General features: G+C 42.6%; 1 protein-coding gene and 1 long non-coding RNA gene across 5 annotated transcripts in view; one reads left to right on the top strand and one right to left on the bottom strand.

Moving 5' to 3' along the window:
• The window catches only part of LOC132379968 (uncharacterized), a 28,101-nt gene extending 3,835 nt beyond the window's left edge, over positions 1-24,266 (top strand). For 2 of the 4 annotated variants that reach the window (XR_009507581.1, XR_009507579.1), the window contains exons 3-4: positions 8,769-8,957; positions 18,638-24,266. This is a non-coding gene — a long non-coding RNA (uncharacterized LOC132379968). The remainder of the gene's footprint in view (positions 1-8,768; positions 8,958-18,637) is intronic. The other 2 variants (XR_009507582.1, XR_009507580.1) reach the window with 2 other exon arrangements.
• The window catches only part of pycr1a (pyrroline-5-carboxylate reductase 1a), a 28,940-nt gene continuing 4,687 nt past the window's right edge, over positions 36-24,288 (bottom strand). Inside the window, exons 3-7 of the mRNA XM_059948383.1 lie at positions 18,175-18,354; positions 17,379-17,600; positions 13,709-13,801; positions 12,473-12,636; positions 36-8,613 (exon numbers count right to left, since the gene is read on the bottom strand). Of these exons, the coding sequence (XP_059804366.1) occupies positions 8,472-8,613; positions 12,473-12,636; positions 13,709-13,801; positions 17,379-17,600; positions 18,175-18,354 (801 nt within the window). The 3' untranslated portion in view covers positions 36-8,471. The remainder of the gene's footprint in view (positions 8,614-12,472; positions 12,637-13,708; positions 13,802-17,378; positions 17,601-18,174; positions 18,355-24,288) is intronic.

The following is a 24,288-nucleotide window of genomic DNA, read 5'->3' as shown; positions in this document are numbered from 1 at the left end:
GTTAGTTACATCCATAGCTTATTATAATGTTCAGTATGATCTTTGAAAATTCTGCCATTGACTGCCGCAAGCCTGGCTGTGAAAGAAGGAGGGTTGGGCACGGGGCTAGCAACTTCTTCCCGTAAAAACCCAGAGCTACAGAAACGCCAGGTGTAGCCCATCTTTGAAGATGAGCTACACCTGGAGAAAACTTGAAAGGCTGGCACAGGAGAGAGGACTCTGGTGAGGCCTATGCCCCAGCAGGTGTGACGGGCTTAAGAAGAAGAAGAAGAGTCCTGAAGAAGGGCCTCAGCCCAAAGCATCAACTGTTGTTCATTTCCATGGATGCTACCTGACCTGCTAAGTTCCTCCAGCATTTTGTATGTGTTGCTTTAGATTTCCAGCATCTGCAGAATCTCATGTGTTTAGAAGATATTCTTTGAGACCAGAATGTTTATTGGTATTGTTTGAATGCAACTCAAATAAGATTCTTATTACAAATCACAAATTAGATTGTGGTTTTACGGTTCATATTATTCTAGTTCTTCCGTACTAATCTATATCTACAAACTACATCTGCACCTAACAACTTCCTATTATACATTAACTTTCTCCTAATGTGGTTATCATCCTGCAGACGGCGGCAATTGCTATTTTATTGTCACAGATAACACATGTACAGTTCAATCCTCTCTTTCTTGAATTTGTTTATTTCTTTAACTTGGAGATACAGCTTGGTAACTTGCCACCCATGTGCCCACGACACCCAATTACACCCATAGGACCAAATTTCACAAGTACTGGCTAGCCTGTAAGCCTTTGGGCTGTGGGAGGAAACTGGAGAACCCACAGGAAACCCACACAGTCATTGGCAGAATGTCACTTCTCAAAGACAGCAGGGGGAATTGAACCAAGGTTACTGGTGCTGTAATAGCATTATGCTACCCATAAGCATGCTGCCCAAAATCGGTGGAGAAGTTAAGCCATGGTCTTAATGAATAGCAAAGCAGCCTTGAAAGGCTAGATGGCCATCAGTTCCTATCTACTACTTTTCTTCACCTCTTTGATTAGACATGAATAAGTACCACCAAAAGGAACACACAGTTAGCAAAGTATACTTAAAGTTACTCACAAATAAACACTTCAGAATGAGCTGCAGTAAGGGCCACTACAGTGAAGATTATTCACATTGAAATGCCCCCTCATGACCTGTGGAATGGAAGAAATTTGTGCTCAGGGCAAAACAATTCATAAGCAATTGGTATAAAATGCAAAGCCAGGATTTTTTCGTGTTCACTCAAAATGTTGAGGTAGCATTTCAAATGCACATCAAATTTTTGAAAGTAAAACTTCAAGAATGTGTTCTACAAATGTTTTGCAAACAATAAGAATGTTTTCTAGAAAAAGCTCAACTCTTGCGTCAGTAACAACCAATTATGGAGTAATCCTTAGATTAGCAATTGATTCCAGTGGCATAGAAAGTTATTTTTAAAATACGCAATGCTTGTTGATAATGTCTCAAGAACTCTTCTTTTCCCAATTCGATAGGATTCTGGTTGAATTTCACATGTTCAAAAGGTAATGTTTGTCACAAGTTTTCCAAACTATCAGCTGATAAGAATTCAAATGTTCCAAAACTGAAAAGCTTACCTAGGGTCCACATTGGGTCATTAGCATAAGAAAAGTTGGGAACCCGTGTTATAGGGATTTCTTTGTACTCTGAAGCTGGAGAAATCAGATCATTCTGAGTGGAAAATAAGGGGCCACCAGAATATTATTCCACCAGAATAACCCCTCCCTCCCCTCCATTTTTTTCTTTCTAAAGATTCTCAGCTCGAAACAGCAACTGTTTATTCCCTTCCATAGGTACTGCCTGACTTGCTGAGTTCCTCATTCCAAACAAGAAAAAAATCCACAGATGTTGGAAATCCAAGCAACACACACAAAATGCTGGAAGAACTCAGCAGACCAGGCAGCATCTATGGGGAAAAGTACAGTTGACGTTTTGGCCCAAAAACAAGGGGCTCTTAAATGTTTAAACTTTTTGTTTAATTTTTTATTTCAATTTCTCTAGATTTTCAATGTCTGAAGTTTCAAAATCAAGTTTATTATCAGTGGCATATGTCGTGTAATTTCTTGTTTTGCGGCAGCAGTAGAGTGCAATACATAAAAAAAGGTTGCAAAAATAAATAAATAGTGCAAAAGTTGAGACCCTTTATCAGGACAGGAAAGGACGGGGCAGAGGCCAGAATAAGAAGGTTGGAGGTGAGGGCAGGGGGGGAGAAGAGGACGAAGTACATGCTGGCAGGTGATACATGAGACCAGGTGAGAGGGAGGGGGATGAAATGAAAAGCTGGGAGACGATAGATGGAAAAGCTAAAGGGCTGAAGAAGGAGGTATCTTATAGGAGAGGAGAGTGGACCATGGAAGAAAGGGAATGGGGGAGCCAGAATGGAGAATGGAAAAAGAGAGAATGGGGAGTAGGGGAAATCGCTGGAAATTGGAGAAGTTGATATTCATGTCATCAGGAGGCTTCCAACCTGCTGGTAAGTACTCTTGATGTCCAGTTGTATTACAGGAGATGCAGTACTCACTTTGCACAGAACAAGATCCCATAAAGAACTATATTAATAACCACACAATCACACTTACTCATAGCCTGAAGGATAAATATTGATTACTACACCTGGGTATTATCACCCCACACCCTTGCCCCAAATTTTTTCTTAAAATCACCTCATCTTTTACACCCACCTGAAAGCGCTGTACTGCTACTCAAAACAACAATTTCTCGTCATGTGAGACAGTGATAATAAATCTGGTTCTGATAAGACCCCAGTTCAATACCCCTCATCAGAAATGGCAACACGAACAGAGCAGCACTCCCTCAGCATTGCATTGTAGAGTCATGAAGAAATACAGCAGGAAAACAGCCCTTCAACCCATTCCACCCTTGCCAACCAAGGTACCCACCTAAGTTTGTTCCGTACAAAATGCTGGAGGAACTCAGTAAGGTCGGCTGCATCCAATGAAAAGGAAAAAAGAATCAACATTTCAAGCTGAGATCCTCAATCAGGACCTGCTGAGTTCCTCTAGCATCTGTAGGATCTCTTGTGTTTAAGCTAGCCCCATTTACCTGCATCTCTCTCAATCTTTCCTATCCATATACATTCTAATCCAAACGTCATTGTTGTACCTACCTGACTGGCAGCTCGTTCCGCTGCTGTTCACAGTGCTGATCATGATTGCAGTGCTAGTTGCAGTTCAAACCAAATCATCAAATTCACTGATGACACAACAGTGGTTGTCCTCATCAACAACAATGACGAGATGGCGCAGAGTGGAGGTAGTGCACCTGGTAGAGTGGTGCAAGCACAACAACTTGAGTCTCAACATGGGCAATACCAATGAGATGATTGCGGACTTTAGGAAGGTGCAGGCTGACCATTCCTTACTGCACATAAACAGCTCCGTGGAGAGAGTTAGGAACACCAAGTTTCTGGGAGTGCACATAACAGATGGTTTCACCTGGTTCCTCAACACCACCTCTTTGCCCGATAAAGCACAGCAGCATCTCCATCTCCTGAGGAGATTGAGGTGAGCAAGGCATTTACTTCCCCCTCCCACCTATTCCACCCAATTTTTACAGGAGCACTATTGAGAATGTCCTGACCAGCTGTGTCACCATCTGGTACAGGAATTGCAAGGCATCTGATCACAAGACCCGACAAAGGATTGCTGACAGGATCATCAGGGTCTCTCCTCCACCTATCAGATATTTATCAGGAGTGCTGCACACATAAGGCCCTTATCATCATCAATGACCCCCACCATCCATCCAACCAATTGTTTGACTCTCTATCATCAGGCAGTAGGTACTGTAGCATTAGGACAAGAACTGTTAGGATAGAAATCAGATTTTTCACCTATGCAGTAAGACTACTGAACTCCCGGCCCAGTTCTCATCGCGTATAAAGTGCCAGTAGTGTTATACCATTTACTTTTTAAACTGGTGTTGTAAATGCACCTTATTATTTGTCAAGCCAATCATGGATTCAAGTAGCTAATTCTTCCTCGATCCCTTGCAATCCAACCTTCCAAACAAGCCTACCATGCAGGATCTTGTCAAAGGTCTTGTTGAAGTTCATATAGTCCAGGGGCTCCCAACCTGGGTTCCACAAACTCCTTGCTTAATGGTATTGGTCTATGACATAAAAAAGGTTGGGAACCCCTGATGTAGACAATATACCCCATAAGGTCTAGGCTATGGGTCACAACTATCTTTAAGGGCATTGGAAATTAACCCAGCTGCTATCATCCCAACAACACAAAATGCTATCTTAAAACTAGATGAAAACACACAAATGAAGAGTGATGTTCCAGACCCACAATGAAGGTCCAAAATACCTTCTTAATATGCTGATCTCTATAAGTATGGGTGTTGTGTTGGCACATGGCCTAGTGGATAAGGCATCAGACTAGTAACCTGAAGATCACTGGTTCAAGCCTCAGCTGAGGGAGTGTGTTTGTGTCCTTGAGCAAGGCACTTAACCACACATTGCTGTGCAATGACACTGGTGCCAAGCTGCTTGGGTCCAAGAGGGGAAGGCTTGCAGCTTGGGCAACTGCCGGTCTTCCACACAACCCTGCCCAGGCTTGTGCCCTGGAAAAACCTTCCAAGGCACAAATCCATGGTCTCACGAGACTAATGGATGCCTGTATAAGTATGGGAGGGGAACTAGGTTGGCATGAGATTGGCATGAATTAGATGGACCAAAGGGTCTGTTTTTTGTGTTGCAATCCTCTGAGACTCAATTTAAGCATTAATGTGTGGAACAGATAAGTAATAAGTAATTTAGAAAACATCTTTTATTTATTAAATATATAGTGAAGCTGCATAGATACAAATTACATTGTTAACTGACATACTTTTATATTGAGCAACAAATCACTTAAAATTTACTGCTTTAATGCTGGCTTTCCTTTCACATTATCTTACTAACAATATAGTGTGTATGAAGTGCTGCATTGTGAACAAGTTTACCAGAAGGCTTAGGAGCCGAAATAGGCTATTCGGCCTATCAAGGCTGTTCTGTCATTCCATCGTGGCTAATTTATTATCCCTCTCAACCCCATTCTCCTGCCTTTTCCCTGTATTGTTTAGCACCCTTCCTAATCAAGAACCTATCAGTTTCTGCTTTCAATGCACTCAGTGACTCCACAGCGATCTGTGGCAATGAATTCCACGGATTCATCACCCTCTGGCTAAAGAAATTCCTCCTCATCTTTGTTCTAAAGGAATATCCTTCTAGGCTTCGCAATCTGGTCCTAGACTCCTCCACTACAGGAAACATTCTCTCCACATCCACTCTATCGAGGTCATTTATTCCCATTCTCATGATGCATCTGCATGTGTAATTCCCAACATGTTTGTTGCTTGCCTATTGCCCAAGGGCAATACAAAGTACAAAAGGTTCAGGACCAGTGATAATTCCAATTCTGATTCCGTTGCTCCAACCTCTGGAGCAGATGTCCTTGGTAGTAGTTTTAAAAATGGATATGAAATTGGAGAGGTAGTAGAAACAGAAGTAAATAAAAGTTAAAAGGTAGTTTTTACTGATTAAAAAGTTCAGATGTGATTCTAGAGTTGCTCAATTATTTACACTCAATGCCTTGATAAATGAAGGTCAGTGTGCCACCTGTCTCCCTGCGAAGCCACTTTCACTGTACTCTTAGGCCTCCTGTTCCACTACGCTCCCCAGGGTGCTACCATTCAATGTACAAGTCCCACCCTGATGTAACAGATACTATGAATAAATATTTTGGTATTTAAATTGTAAATTTCATTAAGTAGTGAATTCCTTGATGTTGACTCAAAGGAAGTTCACCCTCACAGCATTATTTATTTGTTGGAATATTGTAAACAATTCTCCAAACTGTCAGATAATTAAAAAATACCAACCAGAACTACTTATATTACAAATATTTGTATGATAAGACCATGACATAGGAGCAGAATTACGCCATTGGGCCCATCATTTGTGCCCGCCATTCCATCATGGCCCATTTATCAACACAAGACATTCTGCAGATGATGGAAGTCGAGAGCAACACACATACACAATGCTGGAGAAGTTCAGCAGGTCAGGCAGCATCCATGGAGAGGAATAAGTTGTCGACATTTTGGGCCAAGAACTTTCATCAGGACTGGAAAGGAAGGGGGAAGAAGCCAGAATAAGGTGGGTGGAAAGGAAGGAGTACAAGCTGGAAGATGATAGGTGAAGCCAGGTGAGTGCAGGAAGGGGGAAATGAAGTAAGAAGCTGAAATTTATTATCCCTTTCAACCCCATTCTCGTGCCTTCTCCCCACAACCTTTGACACCTTACTGACCAAGAACCTATAAATCTCCGCTTTACATATACCTAATGATTTGGCCTCTAAAGCCATATGTGGCAATGAACTCCACAGATTAACAATTCAATAACTTAACCAGGAACTCTTCACTTGTGATTTGGTAGACTAGCTTCATTTTGCCAGATAGGCCTATAAATCTATAATACTTAAAAAGAGGCCGTGCTTTGAGATGATGATCCATTAGTCATAACAAAACCAGGAGGCACAGTCCTGGCAAATGTTTAAAATTTTATTCTACTTTTTCTAGAGTACCTATAGGAAGTCTGCAGCATTTCCCAACTGATGACCAAGATGTAAATGAACAGAATTTAATCACTTTAGTTAACTTATAATACATACCATTACTGATCACTTCTGGTAGTTCATAATATTCTCTCTTGGTCTGGCTGCAAGACCAAAGTGTGGAATAAGTACATCCTCAACATTAGTTTCATGAATGATCCTGAAAGTATTTGTAGCTGACTGAGGCACTGGTTTACAGCTCAAGTACAAACAGTTAGATTACCATTAATATATTGGATTGTCTCAATTGTTCTTTTATCAAACAAAAGGTTAAAACTGTACCCACATTAAACATTTTCTCAGATCTACTCAATTTTATGTAAATAACTTGATAGAACATGCTGTAATGCCGTGTTACTGAAATTTCTGTAAACATTTACAAGTCAATGGGGAAGAAAATTCACCTCGGTCCAAGACTATAAATGCAAACTATATTATCCTCTGCTTTGATATCACACATGAAATTTGGAACAAATTTCAAGCCCAGGGAGATTAAAATGAGCAGAATATTAATTTTCAAAAAGATGCACCCTACTTTGTACAAATAATAGACATTAACCATACTTTTTGTTTTAAATCCCCTTCAAGAAGACTATTTGTTAAGACTCGAAGAACATATACTTTTCCCAACAGGCTAGATATTGCCTTCATCACTCCTCAACTCAGCCCTTCAGCAAGAAGCCCACCCAAATCATTCCTGTAAATAACTGGATGAGAGAAAGATCTAATTTATTTTCAAAGAAATTGCCCACCTATCTAGTGGAATGGTATTCAATTCCTGGAGATTGTACGTGCCCTGTTCATTAGACAAAATAAAGATCAACATGGAAAGCCAGCACTCGTCATCCCATGCAAAGTTACCATGGAGAAATTTCTGTGGTTACAGTTACAAAGTATGGTCCCAGAATAAAACATGAAACTAGCATACATGTATTTCTCACTTGGGGGAAAAAATGGATTAACAACTAATAGCCAACACATTTGAAAAAGGCAAGTTGCAACTGGCAAGTATAAAGCTGTTCTCCAAGAAAATAAAAGGGTTGAGGAAAGTTGAAATGTATTTAATAAAGTACCACATAGCTTTAGCAGACTTTGTTTAAATTCATTCCTTGATACGACTCTCTTTTTGGACTATTTAATTTTGTATTTCTTATTGCAACCTATCGTAATGTGTTGCACTGTACTGCTGACACAAAATGACAAATCTCAGAACCTATTTCAGGTGATAATAAACCTGATTTCAAATCTGGGATTTGTTAACAAGGTCAACATTTGTCAGCCTCTGGTTGATGTCTATATGGCTCAACTCATGGGATTAAAGGGCTGTAGATATCTCTAGATGAAACTGACTGAGGGACAGAAAGCTAGAGAAGTTATTTTTCCCCAGTCTGCATGGGAAGATTCACAAAAGGAGCCAACCTTTTGCACGGCCAAAGCAATTTACATGAATGCTGGAGCCAATTTGAGCTCAGCAAGCTCCCATATAAAACATCTTCATATTGGCCAACTATTCTCTTGCTCTTCTGCAATGTAATGACATCTCTACTCAAGGAAGAAAAAAATGTAACAAGCTATATGTACTGCTATAGCCAGTGTTACTTCACAATCAGTCCTCATTTTCAACAGGGCATGTTAAATATGCATTCTCATCTCCACATTACCATTTCAACAAACTGTAGATTAAGAAGCAATACAGCACAGTGATAAAGGATTGTCCTTCCTTTATGTAATTGATCTGTAGTTTGGTAATTCTCTTCTTCTTTCTTTCATCCAATTGCAAATGCTAGTTCCTGCATTTAATGACCCTTGCTTCCAGGGTACTTGTGGTTGAAGAGGCTGATGCCAGCTTTAGAGGCACTCTGTTTCACCTTGTTCAGTGTGGTCTTCTTAATGGCAGCTGGGGGGACAGTTTCCTGGTCTGCAAGAGACTGGAGCTCCCTAAACAGAGAAGGTTATAAACTTCAAATTCTAAGTAAAATTTATTATCAAAGTTCAGGCTATGCAGCATCCATGCCAGGACCAGTAGACTCACAACCTGTTTCTTCTCCCAAGCCACCAGCTGGATTAACAACTCTTTTTTTTTTTAAATGTAGTTTCTAAAAACATTTTTATGATCAGAAAACCCTGCTGGACATCATGAACTCAAAGTACTGCAGGTCTACCCTACCAGTGAGTTGCTCATTCGTGGAAAAACTGAAGGAGCTGAACTTGCTGGGGTTCATGCTGCTGCCTGCATCAGGGAGGCACGAAGTCGGTGTGCAAAGGCTGTGTACAGCTGAACAGTGAGTGATCGACTTAATTGTTTTTCTTGTGATCACAAGACCCTGTCGGACATTGTCATGTAGAATGCCGCATGTCCAATTTGCCGATTTATTCGCGGACTGGGGAGGTGGATGGCAGGGGGGAGCTGCATAGCCTCGGTTGTAACGAGGACTAGCCCTCAAGCTGCTGTATCGCCTGTTGACAGATGCCTGGGAGAGAGGCATTGGAATCAGTGCGCTCCATTGGAGGCAGGGTGCAAGCTGGGGTTAGTGCTGCCCCCCAGTGGTCACTTGGCAGAAGCTTGTGTTTAATTAAACTTGTGTTTAATTGCAGACTGCTGCAACATTCATGGACTCAGGGTCTTGGACTATATTCTTCTGTGAGACTGTATTTTACTGATGTCTTGTATGTGCCTGCTACCATATATGTGCTATACATACCTTGTGCTGTGTGTGACTATTGGTACTGTGTTTTGCACCTTGGCCTCAGAATAATGCTGTGTTGTTTGGCTATATTCATGGGTATCCATGCAAGGTTGAATGACAATTAAACCTGAACTATAACAACTGAACTACCACCACTACATACACATTACCTAGCGTCACTTAATGTACACACACTCAATGTATATAACAATTACTTGTACATTGTGTTTTGTAGTATTTCATATTTATATTTGTGTTCTTTATGTTTTTTAATGCTGTATCACATCCAGAGTAACAATTATTTTGTTCTCGTTTACACTCAATGCACTGAAGAATAACAATAAACACTCTAGAATCTTGAATAAAGAAATACAAAAATATTTCTGAAAACACTATATATAAACAAAGATCCTTTCAGAGGAACTGTCCTGGGTCCAGCACAAAGAGAGCACCACAGCTCCTCTACTTTCTTTGAAAGTTGTGTAGATATACCACGTCATCTAAAACTTTGAGAAACTATTAGAGATTTGTGGTGGAGGGGATATTGACTGGTTGTATCATGCTTGTATGGAGACACCAATGCCCATGTAAAGAAAATCCTACAAAAGGTAGTGGATACAGCCCAATCAAAAATGGGTAAAGCCCTGGAAATAACTCATAAACGTGCAGCTTGGGTGGTTGATGGTTGGGCTGAGCTATTCTCCGATCTTGGCAATCCATTTGCAAATGTTTTGTCACCAAATGATGATATCTCCTTGTATGGCAATGAAACTTTTGCAAATAGATTGCCAAGATCAGGGTAAGATCATTGAGCACATCTACACAGAAAGCTGTCTCAGAATTTCAGCATTCATCATTAGGGACACCCAAAATCCAGGCTGTGCTCTCTTCTCGCTGCTGACATCAGGAAGGAGGTAGAGGAGCCTCTGGATTCACAGCACCAGGTTCAGGAAGAGTTATTACTCCTCAACCAACGGGTTCTTGAACCAGAAAGAGTAACTTCACTCACTTTCAATGATTCTTCATCTCATTTCTCAATATTTATTTATTATTATTATTTCTTTTGTTTTCTCTTTCTTTTTATATTTGAACAGCTTTTTTTTTGCATATTGGTTGTTGTCCATCTTGTTGGGTGCGGTCTTTCACTGATTCTATTGTTTCTTGTATTTACCCTGATTTCCCGCAAGACAAATATAGCATGCACATATTTACTTTGAAGACTGACAAGCAATCCATGTGCAAAAAACAAAATTGTACAAAAAAAACCCCCAACAATTTGAGTTGTAAAGAGTCCTTGAAAGTGAGGCAGAATCAGTTCAGTTGTGTTGAGTGACGTTATCCAGGCCAGTTCAGGACTCAGATTGTTGTAAGGTAGTAACTGTTCCTGAACCTGATGGTGTGGGACCTTCTGTACCTCCTGCCCGATGGTAGTACTGAGTGGAGGGCACGGGCTAGACGGTAGGGATCCTGAATGATAGATGCTGCTCTCTTGTGGCAGTACTCCTTGTGGATGTGCTCGTTAATGGGAAGGTCTTTGCCCGAGTTGTACTATATCCACCACTTCCTGTAGACTTTCAGCCTGTACTCACTGGGATTTAGAAGTATGAGGTTGGGGGTGGGGGGGGGGGGGGGGGGAAATCTCATTGAAACTTACCGAATGTTGAAAGGACTAGATAAGGTAGATGTGAAGTGGATATTTCTAACTGTGGGGGTATCCAGAACGAGAGGGCAGCGCCTCAAAATATGAGGGGCGACCCTTTAGCACGGAGTAAAGAGGATTTTTTTTTTAGCCAGAGAGTAGTGAATCTGTGGAATGTTCTGCCACAGACAGCTGCGGAGGCCAAGACTGTGGGTATATTTAAAGTGAAAATTGATAGTTTCCTGATTGGTCAGGGCATCAAAGGTTATGGTAAGGCCATTTCTGCATTGCAGGGAAATCTTTTTGCATGGTAGGGGAATTAAGGGTTATGGGGAAAAGGTGGATAGGTGGAGATGAGTCCATGGCCAGATCAGCCATGATCTTATTGAATGGCGGAGAAGGCTCAATGGGCCAGATGGCCTACTTCTGCTCCTATTTCTTATGTTCTTATGTCAAGGCAGGTATATGGAGTTGAGTGGGATCCAGGATCAGCCACGATGAAATGGCGGAGCAGACTGGTTGAACTTGAATGGCCTGATTTGCTTCTGTCTTATGGATTTTTACATGGTAATTTCATTAATCAGAGCAGGGTGTTTGTTATGTAGAATTCCCACAACAAGCAGGAAGACAAGAGACTGCAAGGTCTCTGTTCCTTGCTTTCAGTGAAGAAACATTAAGAGGCAGGGCTAAAGAGATGCCAGGATTCTAGCAACTCAAACTAAACAAAATTAGACCCTCAGAAACCAAAGACCTGAGAACTAATTTCATTTATGCGAAGTGTTGCCTTTAATTGGTTAATAGAACATCAGCAGTAAACAAGTTGCTGCTGGTCACAGATTAGGTTCCCTTAGTCAGTAACTGACACACTCAATGATTCCATTTAGAATGAGAAAAACCAGTGAGATATTTAAAAAGATTTAAAGATTAGCTTTACTTGTCACACACACAGTGAAATAAATTGTTCGTGTCAATGAACGACACAATCAGAGGATGTGCTGGGCGCAGACCACAGGTGTCGTCATGCTTCCAACACCAACATAGCATGGCCACAACTCACTAACCTGTTTGTCTTGGGAAGAAACCCATGTGATCAGACAGAACATACAAACTCCTCACAGACAGAAGGGGCAATTGAACCCCGATTGTTGGTGCCGTGAAGCATTGTGCAATACAATACTGTGCTGACCCAGGGTGAGTGAGAGTTCAAGAACTGGAAACGAAGTCCAATCACAACTTAAATATCATTTATTGCCACTGATTTGTTAAATTCTTGTTTCAAATGCTGTCTAAAGGGTAAAAACAGACACAGACGAAGCTGTATGCATCCATATATGAATAACACACAGACGGACTTTGACACACACACACCATAGACAGAATATACACACACACACAAACACACCCCCCCCCACACACAGACAGAATATACACACAACACACAACCATAGACAGAATACACACACATACACACCTCGTTCTTATACAGGAGGCTTCAACGGCATCGATAAGGAGACTGCGGAATCCCCCGCTCTCCATTAAGTGAAGGGCGTGGATGGTCGCACCTCCTGGTGAACACACGTTATCTTTCAGCTGCCCAGGATGCTGCTCAGACTCCAGCAGCATCTTGGCTGCTCCCTGTCAACAGAAGACAACAGAATGAATTCCTCACTTCACAAGAAAGCTCGTGACACAGTGGAGATTTCAAATTCAAAAACTGCAAAGCCAGCTGCTGTGGATTCGACTGAACAGTCAGCAAGTTTATTTAGCGATACAACAAGGAGTAGGCCCTCCTAGCCCTTCAAGCAATGCTGCTCCAGCAACCCGACAACCTGATTAACACCGTAAGATATGGGAGCTGCATTAGGCCATTTGGCCCATTGAGCCTGCTCTGCCATTTCATCATGGCTGATCCAATTTTCCTCTCACCCCTAATCTCCTGCCTTCTCCCCATATCCTTTTATGCACTGATCAATCAAGAATCTATCAACCTCTGCCTTAAGTATACCCAATGACTTGGCCTCCACAGCCGCCTGTAGCAACGAATTCCACAGATATACCAGCAAAGAAAGAAATTCCCCCTTCTCTCCATTCTAAAGGGATACCCCTCTATTAACCCTAACCTAATCACAGGACAATTTACAATGAGTAATTAACCTACCTCTTTGGACTGTGGGAGGAAACCAGAGCAGCTGGGGAAAACCAATGCATTCCATAGGGAGTACAGAGACTCCTTACAGAATGGAACTGAACCCTGAACTCGGGAGCCACGCAGCACTGTATAGCGTCACGCTAATCGATACACTACCGTGGCATAATATGCGGTTGTAACAGTAACTGAATTCATAGAAGACTTTTGCAATGACTGGCATTATCAGCAGCTAATCAGCACTTTGGCCGATGGAAAGTTGCTTTTACTGTCAAATTTATGATTGAAACTTATCCATGCTTTTTATTTCCCCAAAGTTAAGCTTATTGCAATAAAGATGAGCATAAATCTGATGAATTCAGGTTAATAACCAGAATGCTACTGTGGCACCTTAATCTTAAAGTACTTCATTTGCTGAGGGGGAAATCACTTTCGTTCTACCTACTTAGTGAAGTGGTTTAAATAAAAGAGCTACAGTATGTGAGATTAATAAGTTTCATTTATTGACTGCCTTAGCCTCAGCTTTCAAAGCCAGTTAAAGGTGTAATGGGATTTACTGACCATCAACGCTTGAGCACCAAGTCGAACTGCTAATCTACGAGTGAGACCCATTTTCACACCACCATCTGCCAAGGCATCAATAGCTGTGAAAGCCTGGAAATAAAGATACAAGGATTAACCCACTTGGCTTGAGCAAATGGTTTAACAACTAAGAATACACATGTGCACACACGCAATGCTGGAAGGCAAATGTGATGTTAGAATTCATTTCAAGAGGACAAGAATATCAAAGCAAGGATGTAGTATTGAGGCTTTTTAAGGCACTGGTAAGGCTTCACTTGGAGTTTGTGAGCAGTTTTGGGCTCCTTATCTAAGAAAGGATGTTGGAGAGGTTCACAAAAATGATTCCGGGATTGAAAGGCATTTGATGGCTCTGGACCTGTACTCACTGGAATGGGGGGGGGGGGGGGGGTGGAGGGAGGAGAATCTCATATCGAATGTTGAAAGGTCTCGATAGAATGGATGTGGAGAGGATGTTTCCAATGATGGAAGTGTTGTCTCAGAGGACAAAGGGATGTCCTTTTAGAATGGAGATGAGGAATTTCTTTAGCCAGAGAACGGTGAATTAGTGAAGTTCATTGCCACAGGCAACTGTGGAGGCCAAGTCATTTAATATACTTAAGGCAGAGGTTGATGAATTCTTCATTAGTCAGGGCATGAAGGGATACAGGGTGAAGATAGGAGATTAGGGCCGAGGAGGAAATGGATCAGCCATGATGGAATGGCGGAATAGATGCGATGAGTAAATGGCCTAATTCTGCTCCTATATCATATGGTCTTAACTCAACAGGTCAGGAACAAGATTCCTCTCAAAAGATGCTGCCTGACTTCTTCAGTTCCTCCAGTATTTGTGTGTGGTGCTCTGGATTTACAGCATCTGCAGAACCTCTTGCGTCTGTGATCATGCACACATCTTGCTGATGGGATTGTTTTTCCTACTCTCATTTATACCCACCCAGCCAGGGATTCCGCAGATTCACTTGTGCTTCCTACCCTTTACCCATGACTCAGCTAAATCAATAAATATAAAGACTTTACAGGAGCACACAGTATCAAGTTAGCACCTTAAGACACTAAATTGTCAAATCCTTTCACAAGAGTTTTTCTCAAACCTTGACAGCAAGTCATACAGAGGTATTACAGGTGAAAAACAATGGGAAAGCAGGGGCGGGGGGGGGGGGGGAGAGGAGGAAGAGAGATGGAGAACTGCAAATGGATTTCTGATCTGGGCTCAGACAAGTAAAAGTGATAAAGCAAGCTTGCAGAGGCCCAGAGATTGCTTAAACTGCAACACAGTTATCTACACCCTAAGTGAAACAGCAAACATGCAGCTTTCTTCTCATTACAACCATCGGGGAGGAGGTACAGGAGCCCAAAGACACACACTCAACATTTTAGCAACAGCTTCCTCCCCCCTCACCATCAGATTTCTGAACACTCTGTGGGCACCACCTCACTATTTGCATTATTTACTCATTTTATGTATTCGTTTATTCGTTACGTACCCTGCCGTATGACATGGGTGATCATGTCTTTCCAGGACCAAGATTGTTCTTGGCAAATTTTTCTATAGAGGGGTGGTTTGCCATTGCCTTCTGGCCAGTGTCTTTACAACATGGGTGACCCCAACCATTATCAAGATTCTTCAGAGATTGTCTGCCTGCTGTCAGTGGTCACATAACCAGGACTTGTGACATGCGTCAGCTGCTCGTACGACCATCCACCACCTGATCCCATGGCTGCGTGTGACCCTGATCAGGGGACTAAGCAGGTGCTGCAAGGGTGACCTGCAGGCCAGCGGAGGGAAGGAGCACTTCACACCTCCTTTGGTAGAGACATGACTCCACCCCACCACCCAAATTTTATATTTCTTGTTGTAACCTCTTGCATTTTATGTATAGCACTGTACCGCTGCTGCAAAACAAGATACTTCATGATACATGTCATGGATAATAAAGCTGATCCTGATTCTCAGAGAATTTTGAAAGCAAAGGAAAGGCTTTGCCATCCTGGAACCTGTTAGGACAGTGAATACAGTGGTAATGGGTGAAAGGCACTGCTGTAGTCTGTCTGATGCCCAAGTTTACAGTGGCAGGGCAATGAGAAGAGGCTTGCAGGTGCCCGTTTTTCAAATGTTCGCTTTACGACATCTCGCTGTTATGAAAGACCTACATTAGTAGCTGTTTTCGTTAACCGAAGAGGATTTTCACTTTTACCAAAAAAAGATGCCCGCTTTATACATGTGTTTACCCAGAGAAAAACTACCATGACCGTGAAGCCTTGTGCGGGCAGTTGTGTGCTCACGTGTGTACGTGCCGATTTTTTTTCTCCAAATCAATTTTGGCTTGCTGTCTTCCTGATTTTGATAAGAAAAACTACACCGTACATACAATATTTCTACTTTATATAGGCTGTATACTTATCATATCATTCCTGCTTTTACTATATGTTAGTGTTATTTTAGGTTTTATGTGTTATTTGGTATGACTTGGTAGGTTATTTTTTGGTTCTGGGAATGCTCAAAAATTTTTCCCATATAAATTAATGGTAATTGCTTCTTTGCTTTACGACATTTCGGTTTACAAATGGTTTCATAGGAATGCTCTACCTTCGGATAGCAGGGGAAACCTGTATTGCCTATTGCTGTCTCCAACTTTTCAGTCACCTGCAGTTACACCATGGCCACAGCCCTCCCCAAGAAGGCAACATCCCTCATGTTAGATTGGGCTGCAGAATTATGATTTTTCTTGTAGTTTGAATTTCTTGTTTAACTACAAGAAGAGTGCCCGTTTCATTTGTATATAAACACCAATATACATGTAATTATACAGTTGGCTTTCCAGTCGTTACAGTTGCATCTATATTTTTCTGGAAACTTCTTGGTTTCAGTGGGGGGGGGGTATCATATTACTTGAATCTAGCTATCTTATTGGTTAACTGCTATCAATGGGGGTGGAGGTGGAAATACATCTGTCCCAAAGGAGATGCAGCACCTGTTTAGCACCCTCCCCCCCCCCCATCCTTCTTATTGCCCACTGCCACCAGGCAGTCTCTGAAGGGTATTGATAATGGCTGGGAGCGCCGGCCTTGAACAGACATGGCCTAGAAGGTGGCAATGGCAGATCACTTCTGTAGAAAAATTTGCCAAGAGCAATCACTGTCATGGATAGAAAAATCAAACAATTGAAGAACTTCAGATTAAAGACAGGTAGAAGACCATGATTGCCCACGTCATACAACATGGAACATATGGATGATTTTATCAATGGAACGGCTGTTATCTCTAATCTGAGATGAGGAGACTACACTACTTGAGACAAAGACTAAAAAGCCTGCCTCTTCCCTCTTCTCCTTTGCACTTAAAACACTTAATAAAGTGATCGAAAGCAACAAATTTATGGCTCATTCTTGACTTCCAACGAATCTTTTGGATCGCAAAAGCATCAGGATCCAACACATGCCCCACTCTCATAACTACCATTCGACAAGAGGTACAAGAGCATGAAGAGCATGCTCAACGATTCCCTTCCACATTCAGATGTCTGGAAGGTCTACAGACCCGTGAATCTCATTATTCCTCTTTCTAGCCCCCCTCCCTCCACACACTTGTACCCATTTCCGCTCAATGATTATCAGCTTATTGACAAGACACAACAGTCTCTGTACTTACATAGGCAGGCCCACTGCCGCTGAGGCCAGTGACTGCATCAATCAGGTCCTCTTCCACCTCCACACAGAAACCGACACTGGCCATCAGCTGTTCCAGCAGGTTCCCATCCTCCACCTCTGCGTGCGTTCCTGTGGCGTACACCGTGGCGCCCTCTCGCACTACCACCGGGGTGTTAGTCATTAGACGGATCACTTTGGGAAACTGGCGCACAACAGACAGTTTCTGCAAAATCAAACACCTCTCTCAGTAAACGAGTGGCCAGATCACCATGGGCCAGCATTATCACCAACTGCGCTGGACTGGCAACAGATGGCTGAAGTTCATAAATACCACCACATTATTCCTTTTTTTTTGCACTATTTATTTTTGTAACTTATGGTAATTTTACATCTTGCACTGTATTGCAACCTTCATAAGTTATAGTGTGTTATGTGCAGTACCTTCATAAGTGATCATGTGTTATTGTACCCAGTTCAGAGAAACATCTTGTTTCTATATACATTATTTGGTTATATACATGTATATCGGTAAATGGCAGTAACCTTGACTTTACTTAACAAAACATTTCATGTCAAAGTAACACACAAAAAATGCTGGAAAAACTCAGCAGGTCAGACAGCATCTAAGGAGAGGAATAAACAGTCAACATTGATCATGAGACCTGATGAAAGGTCTCATTCTGAAGCATCAACTCTATAAGTGCTTAAAAAAAGACCCCGATCCACAATTACATTGCCGTTTCAGTAACTACATGAACATGATTAATTTAAGAGTTCCCTTTGAGAGAGAGCCTAACCTTCTCAATGGAGCTAATTGTGACACCAGCAGCACACGACACAACCAAGTGGCGATCTTCGATGTCGGGAGCAATCTCATCCAACACAAAAGGGATAATGGGTGGCTTAACAGCCAGGAACAGTACATCACTCTTCTGAACTGCTTCCTTGTTGCTCGAGGTAAAATTGACGCCCAGTTTCTACAAAATGAAATTGGAACAAAAGCAAGGGTGCTGATATGAAAGAACATTTCACATTGTAAAGTGGATCTTCAGATCTCCTGTAACATGCACTGCAAAAGCCTGTGATCAAAATCACTTCCCTAAAATACAATTGCTATTATATCAACTGATTTTTAAACATTGATCCCATGAACGCTACCTCAATACTTTTTTAAATTTTTACTATTTTGCACTTTTTTCCACTAATTACTAAATATTTCTTATTGTAACTTTTGTGATTTTTACATGTATTTCACTGTAGTGCTGCTGCCAGACAACAAATTTCACAACATACGCTATTGATAATAGCCTCTCAAAGTCCAACTCTACGTGGTGGAAATGGGCAAGGCCTGCCAACAGGGCTCTGGTGAAGTTCTATAGGTCAATTCCCTGTACAGTGGATGCAGAAGCTTTGATGAACACCAACCATACCATCGACTTTGGACGTTGGAGACAGGAAGTCATCGATGGCCTACGCTTTACTGGGAGCTAACAGCCCAAGGAGTTAGTGATAATAAACCTAATTCTGATTGATCATGCATGAATCAGTGTTTTCAAATATCACAACTGAAGGCTATACCTTATCTTTTGTTTCCTTGATAAACTGAATTTTGTTTTAGAGATACAGCACAGAACAGGCTCTTTCAATACAACGAGCCACACCACCCAGCAACCTACACATTAGCCCTAGCCTAATCACAGGACAATTTACAATGTCCAGTTAACTGACTGTGGGAGCAATGCTTACAGAAAGAACATACAAACTTTACTTAGAGGATACTGGAATTGAACTGTAATGCCCCGAACAGTTATACCATTACAAAATGGTACTGGAAAGAAGGCATGGCAAAGTTAAGATGGCGCAAAACAGCAACTCCTTTGCTTGCATCTTCAGAAACAGCTTTATTTCTATCTTTGCTATCTCATTTTTTTTCCTTTTCAGGGCTCTTCTGAAGACCCTGACCTGGAGTTACACTCTGACTTCAGTTCTTGGCGGGAACGGGACCTGCTCGCAGGGCATCACGACCGGCGGCCTTTTGAAATCCAAAAGATGAGCGCGCCTTCAGGGTTCTGGGGATTTGTGGCTCTGGGGACATGCTGATTCTCAGCCGGTGCCCCTGACTGAAGCATCGCAGAACACAGTACATTTACAGCAGTGGGTTAGCTGCTGGGGGTTGTGCACCCCTTTCAGGTGCTGACTCTCTGGGTGCAGAGCTCAGAAAAAGCGACGCAACTGACTTTTAACATCGTACATCAGCGAGTTGTTCGTTACATCTCCCCTCTCACTGTGAAACAGGGACACCTCTTTTTCCCTTGTTAGGGAGAGGGAGAGAGAGAGAGCCTGTGGTATGTCAAATTACCGGGTGTACGAGTAGTCTTTGGGGTACTTCAAGTCAGTGTCTTTATGCTTTGCTGCACATCGAGACTGTATTTTTATTGATGCTTTTTTGGGGATGGGGGGGTTGCTGCTGCTTGTGCATGGGGGAGGGAGTGGGGTTCTAACGTTGTAACTGTCGTTCATTCTTTGGGGCACTCCTCTGTTTCTGTGGATGTTTACGAAGAAAAAGAATTTCAGGGTGTGTGTTGAATACATTTCTCTGACATTAAGTGCACCTATTGAAACCTATTGAAAATAGTTGTTGAAAATTACACAGCCTTCAGCTTAAATCCAGGAAACAGTCACAATCAAGGTACAGGAGAACTGTAGGTTGATGTAAGTGATATCTCCGAGTCTCCCTTTCATTCCTGACAACATTCTTGAAAGTTGGCTGCAAATCAGAATCTGCCTCCCTCTCCTAATATAAAGCTTTATTTGTTACACATACACTAAAACATTCAGTGAAATGCGTCGATTTCACCAACGATCAATACAGTCCAAAGATGGGGCAGGGGGCAGCCTCCAAGTGTCGCCAACACAACTTCCAACACCAACGTAGCATACCCGCAATTTTACAAACCTGAGCCCGAACATCTTTGCAATGTGGGAAGGAACTGGAAAACCAGGAAGAAACCCATGCGGATCACGGGAAAAGCGTAGACTGTGGTGGGAATTGAACCCCAATCACAATCACTGGCGCTGTAAAGAGTTGTGTTAACCACTGCACCGCTGTTCTGCCTGATATATGCATGAATAAGTAAGTTCAGTAAGCCTCGAGAGAGGAAAAAAAGACTTTTTTTAAACCACTTACTGCCTGTTAACAGAACGGGCAGTACAAAGCACTTGGAATAAAAATCCTTAAGCACTAGATCACTAAATGAACGGCGAGGGGGAAGGACATGTCCCAATGGGTTTCCCATTCTGTTACCTTATCACAAAATGTGCTGATATTGGAGACAGTTCAGAGGAGGTTCACGAGAATGATTCTGGGAATGAAAGGGTTACAATACCAGGAGTGTTTGATGGCTGGGCCTTTTCTCACTGGTGTTTAGAAGAATGGGGGGGGGGGGGGATCTCATTGAAACCTATCAAATATTGAAAGGCCTAGATAAACTGGATGTGGAGAGGATGTTTCCCATAGTGGGGGAGTCTAGGACCAGAGTGCACAATCTTAGAAAAGAAGAACGTCCCTTTAGAACAGAGACGAGGAGAAATTTCTTTCGCCAGAGGGTGATGACCCTGTGGAATTTATTGCCACAGACAGCTGTGGAGGCCATGTCGTTGAGTATATGTAAAATAGAGGTTGATAGGTTCTTGATCTGTCAGGGCATCCAAGGTTATAGAGAGAAGGCTCGAGAGGGATAATAAATCAGCCATGATGGAATGATGGTGCACACTTGATAGGCCGAATAGCCTAGTTCTGCTTCTATGTCTTATGGTCTTGAATAGCCTGGCTTTTAAATAAGTGTAACTGTACATCTTCCTTAATTAGGAAGCAGATAAGCCATCTATAATTCTACTCCCCTTGTGTTTTTATTTTAAAAAGTATTTTCTTTCTTTTAAAAAAGTATCTCCTCTTACCCCTTCTTCTCACCTCCCTCTGGTTCTTCTCCTCCTTCCCTTTCTCAAATGCTCCAGCTCTTCTCTCCCATCAGATTCTTCCTTCACCTTTTCCACCCATCACCTCTGAGCTTGTCACTACATTCCCCCCACCCCCTCAGAACCCATCCACCTTCCCCTTCACTTCTCACCCGCCAGCCTGTACTCCTACCCTAACTTCTTATTCTGGCTTCTCTCCCCTTCCTTTCCAGTCTTCACAAAGGGTCTCAACCCGAAACTATAACTATTTATTCCCCTCCATGGATGCTGCCTGGTCTGCCAACTGTCTCCAGCATTTGTGTGTATTACTATGGATTTCCAACATCCGCAGAATCTCGTGTTTAGAAATTCCTTTGCCCATGGTGTGGCAAATCTTTGGAATTCTCTGAAGGCTTAAAATGCACAAAGCATTTGAAGACTCTCAATCATCTAGGCTGCAGCCCTCCATCTCTAACACCTCTCCAGTCCTTAATGCACTCAGTCAGGCACCATCCTTTGATCCCGGCACCCTTTCCAGCTTGGTGACTTCCTTAATTAGTAAGCACTGTCCTACTCATGACTAGGAGGCCAAGGACAGCTCTACTGCTATGTTTATGGTTGTTGACATCACTGTTGTAGGCCGAATCAAAGGCGGTGACAAATCAGTATATAGGAGGGAGATTGAAAATCTGGCTGAGTAGTACCACAACAACAACCTCTCTCTCAATGTCAGCAAGACCAAGGAGCTGATTATTGACCTCTGGAGGAGGAAACCAGAGGTCCATGAGCCAATTCTCAATGGGGCATCAGAGGTAGAGAGGGTCATCAGCTTTAAATTCCTCTGTTATCAGTTCAGATGATCTGTCCTGGGTCTAGCATGCAAGTGCCATTTCAAGGAAAGCACTGCTGTGCCTCTACTTTCTCCACAGTTTGCAAAGATGTGGCATGTCATCTAACGCTGTGACAAACTACTCCAGATGTGGGGTGGAGAATATACTGACTGGTTGCTTCACACCCTGGTATGGAAACACCAAAGTCCTTGAACAGAAAAAGCCTATTAAAAGTAGTGGATACAGCCCAGTCAATCACGGGTAAAGCCCTCCCCACCAATGAGCACATCTATAAGGAGCGCTATCGCAGGAAAGCAGCATCCATCATCAAGGATCCCCACTACCCCGGCCAAGCTCCGCTCTCTCCACTGCCCTCAAGAAGGAGCTACAGGAACCTCAGGACCCACACCACCAGGTTCAGGAAAAGTTATTACCCCTCAGCCATCAGGCTCTTGAACCACAGGGGATAATTTCACTCATCCCAACACTAAACTATGCCCACAACCTATGGACTTGCTTTCAAGGACTCCTGATCTCGTGTTCTTGCGTGGGCGGGGGAAGCGACAGAGGGAGGGGGACAGAGTGACTGTCAGCATTCTGCAGATCAGCTCATTCAGGGAACGATCAATAGTATTTTGATTTCTGCACTGCTACAGAGTTTTGATTTCCCTTTTGTTTTGCATTTATTCTTGTTCTAATAAAGTGTTTTCTCGTGGCCTTGAACATCTGTGTCCTCTCCTTTGTTTGCGAATACATATCTAAATACCCTGAGCTGAACTAGGAGAGAATACATAACAAATTTTAAAGCAATTTTCTTTTAAAACAGTACAGACCTTTCAGCCCATGATATTGTACTGACCTTTTAACCTACTCTAAGATCATATGTGGGGACATTAAAATAGATTTTGTGCAGGACTGGTGTAAACAGATACTTGATGGTGAAGACAGGCGAGTGGAATCAAAGGGCTTGTTTCAATGCTCTATGAATGTTTGAGATAAAAGAATACGAATTCCAAAAATACTCAAAGGGAGGTAACTTCAGGTTGTTATAGCTGGGGGTGACAATGGGGTCAAGCTCCCACTACCTATTAAATACTCCCAATGGCATGCACCTCAAATAGCCTCTGAAAACCAAATCCAGCTCTTGGCCTTCACGTGTGGCTTAGCTACTAAGCCCAGCAGAATGTTTATACTAACAGGAGAAGGGGCAAAGGCAGGCTACTAGCACCTTAAAACCAGTTGTTTTGGGGCAGGTGGGGCTCATCAGGCATGGTTGGCAGCTCATCTGGGAGGGAAACTGATCTAAAATCCCCACTACACCCTATGAGTGGCTGTACCCACTCATGAGAAGGCTTCAGGAGAACCCCCCCACCCCCCAAGGACAACTCACTGGAGTTTCCAGCTCGCAAGCTGTAGTCCCTAAGGTAGGCCAACGTGGAGTTCAACGTTGACTGGCAACTCCTGCAATGCCACTGGAGCCAAACCGTTCCTTTGGATTCATCAGCTGCGTGTTGAAAGGGGGCGCCTACTGCACGGGCAATAGCTTGCTCTCCGGTTCATACTGCCCTGGCTTGCATACTGGGATGTAACATCCATAGTCAACCCCAACCAACAGATGGCCTCACTCAAAGGGAGAGACTGAGTTAATGCTTTAAGTCAATGAACTGGGAAAAGTTAAGGATGAAAAAAAATTCAGCCAAATTAAAACCAGAATAGTTTGAAATGGAAACATGCATAGGCCCAGCAACAGAGCTTTTAGTAACAAAATAGTTGGTCCTTTTGGCTCAACATTAAACTTAGATCTCAGTGCTGCAGTATTGACGTGGCACCAGGCAAGCTGTATTCATCCAATCATGCCAGCAGTGAAACTCTTACGTTACTGCAACGGGGCCCAGAGCTAACTCCAGATGTAAATCTCAGCCCTCAGTGATTTCAACCAGATAAGGCTGCTGAAATATCGATGCAGTGGAAGCCAACCATTGTTAAAAAAATAACCAAGCTAATGGACAACTGTGTCCACATAAGTGGCCGAGTCTGCAGCTCCCTCAACGAGCTCTTCTTCAACCTCAGAACCCACAAAACTTTCTTGTTCCCAAAGGACTGCCAAAGAGATAACAGAGCAAAGAG

The sequence above is a fragment of the Hypanus sabinus genome, chromosome 23 (genome assembly GCF_030144855.1).
Source record: "Hypanus sabinus isolate sHypSab1 chromosome 23, sHypSab1.hap1, whole genome shotgun sequence".
NCBI lineage: Eukaryota > Metazoa > Chordata > Chondrichthyes > Myliobatiformes > Dasyatidae > Hypanus > Hypanus sabinus.
This window is presented reverse-complemented; position numbering and strand designations above follow the sequence as displayed.